Source organism: Varroa destructor, unplaced genomic scaffold (assembly GCF_002443255.2).
Source record: "Varroa destructor unplaced genomic scaffold, Vdes_3.0 BEIS01000007.1, whole genome shotgun sequence".
Taxonomy (NCBI): domain Eukaryota; kingdom Metazoa; phylum Arthropoda; class Arachnida; order Mesostigmata; family Varroidae; genus Varroa; species Varroa destructor.
Window position 1 is genome coordinate 19259724 of NW_019211460.1, and position 10275 is coordinate 19269998.

A 10275-nucleotide genomic window follows, 5' to 3' on the forward strand; every position below is an offset into this window, starting at 1 on the left:
ATATATAGCAAAATGTTATTTGACAATTTAAAGAATATATATCTATCAATTTGACAAACTCGATACGCATTTTAGTACTTCGCCACTATCACTAAAAGTGAATAAGAGTTCAAGATCAGTAGTTTGTCGATTATTTTGAAAAACTGCGAACTTCCTACACAGAAAATATTCCGGTGCATTCTGTAGTTACCGAATCCGACTGATTAACATCTGCCCCATGTATGAGGAGCTCCCGTACGACGGCCGCATGCCCCCGATGTGCAGCGTACAAAAGAGCGCTTTGCCCTAAAGGTGCTCGGGCGTTTACGGCAGCGCCCTGCGCGAGAAGTCGGCGCACAGCTAAAATTTGGCCGTGGAATGAAGCCCACATGAGTGGAGTCAGACCTTCACTATCTTGCAGATCGACGCGGCGCTCCGCTGCAGTGTTAGAATTGGAAAGCTTCTTTAGAAAAGGGAGGTATTTAAAGGCGTAATGGTCTGGATATAATATGAATGTTTGTGCGACAAATTTTATGAAATACAAGTGTCTATTTAAGTCTTTTCAATGTGAGTAGTCGAAGACCGACCACATGTACGACCAGATTAGAATATCTGAATATCGCAAACTTTTATGTAGAGTGTGCCAAGATTCGAGATCAATCTTTGGCGGGTTGATAAAGCACAGTAAATAAAGCATGTTGTCCCGCATAGACCAAGGGGCGCCGATATTAATTCGAAAGCTAAACGTTGAAGTTTTAAAAGTGATACCTTTTTACATTGACAGACATCACTTAGAAATAAGTGCAACGAAAAAAATGGATTGAAAAATTCTTGTCCAATGTAAATGGACTTGTCTAAACGGAATCTAAATATTTCCTTTACTTACCAAACGGCTCTTTAGGCAGATCTCCCTGAGCTACCAATTGATGGATGCATCGCACTAAAAGAACACCCGTTAAAATAACAAGCAGTGACTTCAATTAAGCTTCCGGTTTCTGATCCACAGAAGTTCAGCGCAAAAAACTGTTTAGCTAATTTCTCGGTTAAGATTCGCATCCGCTTAAAATCCATTTCTAAGCCTGCATTTCACTTTGCCAAAAGTTAACGAAAATACTAACTAATACTAAATTCTTCAATTATTCGAGAAATGAATCTATTCGTGTCATGAACACTTAGCTGAACTTAATAAAAGTGGTTATGTGAGAATCTCGAAGAATAATTTCGACGTTTTGTATACATTTCCTATCAGAGTGTAGCTGTCGACAAAGCAACACATGCGTTTTACAGTAGTGTACTGCTAAACGTTTGACAATAGCAAATGTTTCAAATATAAACGTGTTTGTAGAGTATCAAAAGTATCATGCTTACGTATAAGTGTCACTGGTGCTTGTGTTGGTACGTTGCCACGTTGCAGATTTGTCAGGACGGTGACAGGCTGAAACATCAGAATTGGCCAGGGCGAAATCATGTATCGGTTGAAATAATCAAGTTCTTTACCGTTAGCACTGTTAGTTGACCATTTAATGATAAGTGGCATTACAAATTTTAGTTATATAACATACCTCAGACATCTAATATTCGCTAGTCTGTGTTTATCGACGCACACCAGCTGCATACCCTCAATTGTATAATTTACTGCAAGTACCTTTACGATAGCGTATCCATTGTTGGCCTCATTGCTTCCAGCTAGCGTCGCTTTGTTTTCCGTTGCAGAGGTCACAGAATTTTCGCTAATCCCTGATAGATGACTATGATTTCGAGTATCATGGGTATGATGATGCTGATGGTGACGGCTGCTTTCGTGGCTGTCGCCGACACCGTCACCTGCGGAATTCAGACCGCCTACCCCTGTTCTAATTTGCTGTCCACCCATGTTCCCGTTGTTGGGGCGGCTCTGGCTAATGCCATCTATAACGTCGGTCGTAAACGTTTGTTGCGTCGGATTGTATAGCTCAGCGCAAATATGAGCGGCGCTGGCAGGGGCGTCCATGAGCCCCACAGCTAGCGGCCGGCTGCGAGGTAGAAAACAGCAAGATGCCGGTGCTCCGATGTGAACTCCAATCGCACTCGATCGGGGTGGAGCACCGCAGAGAGTCGAAAGTAACGCAGGCGGAGGAAAAAACTGAGAATGTCGACCGGTTACAATAGAAGTAAAAGCACACAGCGCCGAAGAAGTGCAAGGCACAACTGATGATGGAAGTCTGAGTGGACTCTGGGGACTGACCGCGCTGCCTGCCGAGCTCACAGGCGTTAACGGAGCCGCGGGTGTGATTGGAATGGCAAGCGTCGTCGGAGTCAGGGATGCTGGAGCATTCGCGCACGAGATCAGACTGCTACTGCTGCCTTTGAAATCGGCGGACTGTGCAGTAGGCAGTAACGCTGGTGTAGGTAAAGAAGGGACGGAATCTGCAGTGTCCAAAAGTCCAAGATGTGCCGTAACCGTTGTTGTTGCTGTTCCAATTGTTGTGGAGTCAGCTGAAATTGTTAAAGGAAAAGATAGCGAAAGAGGGAGATACTCAAACGGGTTGTGTCCAGAATGAGGCACACCAACGACAACAGGGTTATGACGGTGATGTTCGGCGGCGTCCGGATGGCGAGCTGGTGGTACCACGACGAGCGATGGATGCGCGTCGGTCGGCTCCTCTTTGCAAGGGCCTCCGAAAACACGCCACAGCAGGCTATTCACCTAGAGGTGAAGATGAAAGACAAACGCGGGAAGATAATATTAAAGAGGAGTGAAGGAGCGAAAAGGGGATATGGAAATGACGTCTTAAACTGTACAAAATATTCTTTGACTCAAACTTTGTGCATTATGTGTTCTTAAAAAGCCTTTAATATTGGCATAGTTGAACTACACTGTAATGCTATGAAATAGACTACCACGCCTGGCTCTTTCCAGCTCGAGACAAAGCGTGTTTACACCCGGCTTTGAACGTACAACACCTCACGTTCACCCTAAGTTCAGTAGGCAAACTGGTGACCACTGTATCATTATAGAGAGATTGTGTCTCTATAGCATACAGATGGATACGGCAGGTATGACACAGTTTTAAAGGCTTGCCCTTTCCTCCACGAATAGTAGCAACAGCGATCCCTACAAAAAACAGACTTACCATAATCTGCGTGGGCGTCCTATAGGGCACTTCCGCAATCTATACCACTTAACCGTCGAGTTCGCTGGTAGTGACTCTCAGACAGCTTTGAGTTACTGTTTTTCTATCGATGTGGTTTTATGGGCTCAATTTGCGGTTGTTTCTCGATAATTCTCTTTTTCAGGAGGTTTGTCTTTGAGTCTCAAAACCAAGTCAGAGACAGTTAAAAAAAACAAATCAGCCTGGTTGACAATGTCCGCCAGTTATGGCAGCGAGCGAACGATGGCTCTATAATATGGATATAGCTCATCACTTGATACAGTCTTCTCGAGTATAGCCGATTCGCTTCACCTCACCAGTGTTAAGGATAGGTCCCTGAAACTGACGCCGTCCAAGTTTACGACGTCCCAGGAAAATTTTTCTGTGCGAAATATTCTGCTAAATTTTGCTTAAATGTGAGCTCAAGGATATCATTGGTATTAGTTATTCCGTCATACCGGAGGGCTCAAATCAGGTGACCGCAGATGGAACTGCTCTATCAAGTGAAGTGTGCCCTAGAATCGCTTGTTTCGAAATGATTGAATACGAAGGTATACTAAATATGGTATGTAACGTAGTGAATGTATACTGCTCGTTAGATAAACATGGAGAATTACCTACCTAGATATAATTGTAGGGCGAAACCGGCTCATGTAACTAATTGATTTTGTGCATTTTCGACGAACTGCGGGTTTATCCGATCGAGCCATTGGAATAATAGCAACGACGTAGTCTGACCTTACCCCCCCCCCCAAAAAAAAAAACTACTTGTCGAGCAATCCTTATAATTCTAATTAACGAGTTTCACAACCTTAGCTTAAGTACTCGTTTATGGGTCTCGTTAGTAGAACATCTGTTCTACCGTCAACCACTTTCTTCATCTGGCTCTTCTAGATAATTTGGAGTTCTGATTTTAGCGGAAATAATATTTGTAATTCTTGCGCCTGGTGTTGTTTTATTTTTTTTTTCCATATATTTCGAAAAAAGTTGTTTCTATTTACTATCATATGATGCACTGCTCCGATACCCCTCTATCTTTATGATGGGTGGGACAGGTGCACCGTGTAGAAGCACAAAGCCACGTTAGATAACAGACGAATGTTTCTAATTAAAGCTGAATATATTTCCACAAACAACAACCAGGCGATTACAAGCAGACTTCGTAGAAAGTTTGCTAATCGATTTTACTGATCGCGTCATTCAGGCACACAAACGCCGTCTTCGTATCCGCCTTTGATTAGAAAGTGTGTGAACAAGCCCGTAACTGGCTGCCTATCAGAACTATATGAATATAGCTTGTTTTATAAGTCTTAGACGTTTACAGATGTGTCGTCGCTCTAAGGATTAGTTTTTTGAGCAAATTATTCCTTGCACACTGTAATTGGCGATCACAGCCGCGAATCTCACATATGCATAGAGAAAGCGAATACCTTTAATATACTATAGAATATCTTTAATATACTATAGATATAATACGAATATATGAGTATACTTTCAACAAATCTTACAGACTAAGGCTACGATTCGAAAAGCTCTCGTTTTCTAGATGCCTTAAAGAGGTCTTGCAGCTGTTGTAGACCCATTTAGCGGAATCCTCACTTCGTATTATTTCTCTATCATTAGTATAGTTTTCTTCATTCTAATTACGTTGATTTGGCTATACCATTATGTTCTTGATTAAACATATTTCGCAAAAACGTTGACTCTATATAGTCAAAAGCAATAGACCGTAGTCATCAATAAGTCTACTACGTTTTGTGGCAGAAAAGCTAGCGTAGCCGCAAATTCATTGAATATTGGCTGGTACATTAACTGAGATTAGCATAAAATTCAAATAAAAAATTCAATACCAGCCCGCCCTTACGTAGGACATTTTTTAACGGACCCTATGTATATGCATTTTTTAATTGTCTTTAACGTATCATAACAAGATCTAGGTGTTTTATTTAATAGACATATAGCAATCAGCTATACTGCGAGAAACTGTAAATACAAGTCAGTCCACATCATAACTAAATCATGTGATGGATATCGTAATAATTAAGCAACTCTGTTGCTAAAACATAACTGATTCGATCCACCGAAATCAGAGCCCACCTATTCTCAGTGGAAGCCAACACATCTCATCGTTATTCTATTACATGATGTCCGTACTAATTTAGTGGAGACATTTTTTAGTCACTTAGGTCAGGGTCCGTCGCATGAGACTGACACGTTTGTTTTCTATCGCCTTACCCACTGCTGTGGTCAACTACTATACGGCCGATCTTAGCCGTTCCGATCGAATGTATTGAAGACCATGCAGTAAATGAAGGATGGCAATAGGCATTAGTTACTGTTTTTCTTTCTAGGCGATCTTGATCAATACGGATTGCAGGTGACACATTGTTAACTCACAGTTTGCACTAGATCTGTTTATCTTCTGAAGAGCATTTGATCAAGGTGGGGAAAACTATAAAGTGCGACTCCGCCAAAACTGTTTACGATACCGAAAGAAGAAGGGAGCTAGGTGATGCAAAAGAAGCCAAAAGTATTGTCGAGCGCTCTTCTCTCTGAAGAGGGACCAGATGGCGTCCTTGAAACGAGACATCTGTTTACCCAGCGCGGAGTGACTCTAGGCGCAGTTCTTCTGTTTAGCGCACTTTGCTCGCCAAATGGTTAGCAATTATTCGTTTTTAAAGTTCCTCGCATATGCACATGTATCTGATACAAACAGTTTGCTTATAACTATCGTCACGTACATTCGATTGTGAGACATATCGACCTCTAATGCCACCAAACGAGGTAACCAAGATCAATGATTGAATAAAAAATATCGGTATCAGTGCAGTCGGAACGATTACGGCGTGTAGTCACACTTATCGAATATATATATACACGGACACCTTTGGGATTTAATACAAGTGCCCAAAATACTATTACAGTTATGAACTAAATGTCCTAAAAACAGTAATCGTCGCATGTAGTGTCCTTTTAAATTCGAACTTACAAAAATCCAATAAAAAAAAAACGACAATCCAATAAAATTTGATCTCCGCTTTAAGTAGAATGCACGCTAAGTTGATGACACATTGTTTGAGTACAATAGTTCCTAGCAATTACATATCATGAAACTGATATGTTATCGTAAGTAATAATACTACATAATAATATAATATAGATTTAATAGATAAACGAAGCGCCTATTGAGGTGCTGAAAACCTTCTCAAAGCGTTACACCTTGCCAATCTTAAGTAACAGCATAATGGACGTCCTGACGTACAAAGGTTCCTTTCGGTGAGATAGCTTTGTCCTTTGTAAGCAGCCAATTTTAGGTGTAAGATAGCAGAAAACATCTGCAAATTTTATTCAACTGCGTCAACCTGAGAGATGCTATATTCACTCAGCTCACCAACAAGCTTCGAACAATAATGCAACAAAAGAAATTCTTGCTGTTACGCCTTCAACTCATAGTTATGATAAAATGTTTGTTATGTATTTACGCGAAAACTAATCAATTGTCCTATATGAAACTAGTGCCATTAAGAAGCAAACTTCGTGAAAGAAAAATAAGCACATCACAAAAGCTCTTAGAGTCACCATCAGTCTCATCATGAATGCCTTAGTAATATATTTTGAGCAGTAAGCTGCGAAAAAATTATTATAGAAGGATGTAATAATGATAAAAGACTAGATAATCTTACTCATGAAAATCAATGCAACGGGCAGATTCCAGAACCCTAACCGGGTCACAGCTGTTAGTCTGCACGTTGCTCGTTCTTTGCCGTTATTAATATATCAAGGAATTAATAACTAAAATTAAGCGCCTAATACACGTGCAATCGTTACCGTCGTAAATCAATAGGTAGCATAGAAAAGGCGAAGCAAGAGACTCAAAGCTTTCTATATTTCTATCGTTGTGACGTTGATCACATGATTTTAATCATATCGGCCTAGGCACTCAATCCAATTTACAGCGTATAACAATTAAAACCTTCGCGATACCAATAAATCCAATGTACTTGAAATGGACACATGAAATCAATAGAAGTGCCTTACCGATGAGACATTGAATATACAGAGCATTACAAAAGTAACGCAATACAAGGCCTTGTCCAATAGAACACATGCCGTCAATAAAGAACTAAAATACAATAATTAAATATCGTTCATCATTAATAGACTAAATGTTGTTTGATTTCACAGCATCTGGCGGAATTCCTAGGAATTTTGGCCCGTTCACGTTATGTGCCGTATTTATTCTTACGCACTCAAGGCGCGCCTAGTTGAACTAAGCGATCATTACGCTATTTCAAATTTGACCAGTAAACTGAAATGGTATTTGATCAAACGAACCTAGATTTAATAGAAAATCGGAAATCTGTTCCAACTGTGCAACACTACAAGCAGCAATGATGTAATTTGATCACAATTCGTATAAGTTGTAATAACGTCGTTGTCATCAATGTCATCGTGTTTGTAACACCACAGAAAAGAAAGCGCTCGAAACTACACTGAGAATATTATGTAGACAGTAAGGTCTTCCTTTGAAAGAGTCGCGTCATACTCAAGGTTTACGTTCAATTCTAAACTATCGCTATAATAAATACAGATATTTCAATAAATGTTACCTATGGCATGAAGCGGCATGATCTGGGACGCTGCTGTGGTTACCATGAACATCCGTTTGTCGCTGGTTCAAATGTAAGCGCTAAGCAATGGTTTATATGTGATATTATTATCATGCGTTTTCAAAAGTCTGTTGGTGAAGACCCAATTATATTCGGCAATACCCATAGGCCGAATAGCTAATAACCGATGGACAAAAACATGTCGTATACCTGACATTTGGGTTGACACTTTGCATTGTGAGCGAATTTCAGCGACGGGCTGAGGTAAGCACATTATGTCGTTAACCCCCCTCCTGGATAATTCTTGTGGTAATATCTTTTAGTCTAGATCCAGATCTATGATTAAACATGCACATAGTAGAGGCTGTAGACCAACTGCAAGTCAAAAAAACATGCCGTCTTTTTTCCGCAAGTGCGTGTTCTTTAACCTGAGCGAGATATTCATTACGAGAGCTATCGTAAAAGGATAGAATAAACCGAACTCTTACATCTGGTAAGATGCATTCATGACAAATTTTTGTGCATTTTTTTCCAAATCTGTTAGAAGTTGGTCCCATTAGCAAGCTGGCTGATAGATGCAACATAACAGAAGTGATAATGGATAAATCACTAAGACTAATTTGATGATTAAAAATTATAGGAAATGTAACCAAACTAAAAACATAGAACTAGCATTTGAAAAACCAATACATTTCTGGTTATATGAGCGGAGCACTAGACATCATTGAATATTAGTGTAATACCCTTATAGACAAGAAATCCAACCACTAAATAATTGGCAGACAGACTGGTGCTATACTGCCTTGACGATATCATACGTTTGATACAAAAATGTCAAGATAAATTCACCATACTATGACCCGTCCCACAGGTTGACTGGACTGTTGTTTCGGTTTTGTTTATAATGGGCTCCGTTTAAGCTGAAACCAGACGCCCAATGGCGATTAGTGTCAACTAACGTTCCCTCTTATTTTAGATAACGTTTTAGATAACTCAAATAATTATTAATCTTAATATAATTTAATTACAATTATGATTAAAAAAAAATATATATATATATATAACTATTTTGTCCAATTGTTTTGTGTCAGCCGTTGTCAGAAAACGGCTCAGTGCAGGCAGACCATTGTGGTTTTTCAAAGAAGTGCAACAAATACCCCATGCCTTGCTCACAAAAAGTTCACGCGCTTATCGAATTGTTACTAGCTACAAGGAAATGCGGCATTGATGAAACAGTTCGAAGTAGTTCATCGTTCCGCTATTAGATCGCAGCTGTATGCTAGGATATTGAGGGTTACGGTTTGTTCCGTTTCCAATGTTTTGTGCAAAAAAACCCATACAAAAAGTAAGCCCATTTCGAAATATGTTACTGTTTACGATTTTTCTTACCGTTTTTAGAAACCAATAGTGGTTCATGTAGTACCCTAGCTCAACTTAAGAACGTTGACAAATCATTTTTTAATATAGGCTGAAATTCGAAGTGACCGTTTCTGACTTAACAGACCGAAAACCTTTGCCTCTTTTAGGAGCGTTCGATGACAAGTTCTTCTCTAAACAGGGTTACACATCTCTCATTGAATTTTATTCCGTTTGGAACATTCCATTCCCGCGTTGTGTTAATTCAAACTGGTAAGCTTCTGATACAAAACCAAAGCTCAGTGGCTTACGTTTCACAGCAAAACCGCACAGGACTTTCCCTCTGCGTCACTCACCAGTCAACCACGGCAATTAACACGTGTAAATACCCCAGAGTTCGCACTGCTAGCTTTGAACTTGTACGGCCTTTTAAAATGTTTATTTGCCGTCTTTAACCTCTAGGTGATCTTTTATTCTTTTAGTTGAATAAAGAACATGCCGACATTCACAAATAGAGTCACAATCAATTAACTGATCAGCACGTGTTTCAAAAGTCAACATGCAAGTTTGAATGTTAAACGTCCACTTTAGGTCAAGATTGAATGGAAATTTCCCGGGCGACTGACTGTTTGATTACGGTGGGTTTTTAGTGAAATAGTGGTTCGGTCGCTGGCTGTTCTTAACCTTCTGGTTTTTTTCCTTCAATAAGTAACCGTCCATAAAATCTAAGACGTTACCATACACTTGAGTCCACTTGATCCTCTAGCCCGTAGACAGCCTACGATAATAGGAAATAGATTTTGGTTAATAATAGAATGATCCGGTGATTGCCACCTCTTGTTCGCTGTTTTTCGACACCAGTATTTGCGCCAAAACTTCGTCAGCTTTAAAAATCAATACGCAGATTGTATTTACTGATCGTACTGAATAAGCCGAAGCGCAAAGTTATTCACGGAAACCCTTATTCTCAAGAGAAAATAGTTTCGGTCTTCCTACTCTCGCTAATGGTCAGGCAGATCAAACTGAACCTGAAAGTCATTGATTGCTATGATACTCTTTAGCCTCTAACTCGAATGAAGACCTATACCGGCTCTGAGCAATTCACTGCGTACATCTGCAGGACAGTCTGCTCCACTGCTAATATTGCAAAGGCCACTCGACGCTAGATTTAGATACAAGAACAAAATTTGTCTCCATTT

The 10275-nt window shown here is 40.0% G+C and overlaps 1 protein-coding gene across 3 annotated transcripts in view; it reads right to left on the reverse strand.

Annotated features, from left to right (window-relative positions):
- The window catches only part of LOC111254284 (uncharacterized), a 19397-nt gene extending 9972 nt beyond the window's left edge, over positions 1–9425 (reverse strand). The window contains exons 1-6 of one of the 3 annotated variants that reach the window (XM_086975452.1): positions 3732–5498; positions 3093–3452; positions 1625–2665; positions 1348–1414; positions 866–919; positions 191–417 (exon numbers count right to left, since the gene is read on the reverse strand). In XM_086975452.1, coding sequence (XP_086831578.1) covers positions 191–417; positions 866–919; positions 1348–1414; positions 1625–2665; positions 3093–3095 — 1392 coding nt within the window. In that variant the 5' untranslated portion in view covers positions 3096–3452; positions 3732–5498. Of the gene's footprint in view, positions 1–190; positions 418–865; positions 920–1347; positions 1415–1624; positions 2666–3092; positions 5499–9109 lie in introns of those variants that run through there. The other 2 variants (XM_086975450.1, XM_086975451.1) reach the window with 2 other exon arrangements.
- Positions 9426–10275: the final 850 nt, after the last annotated feature.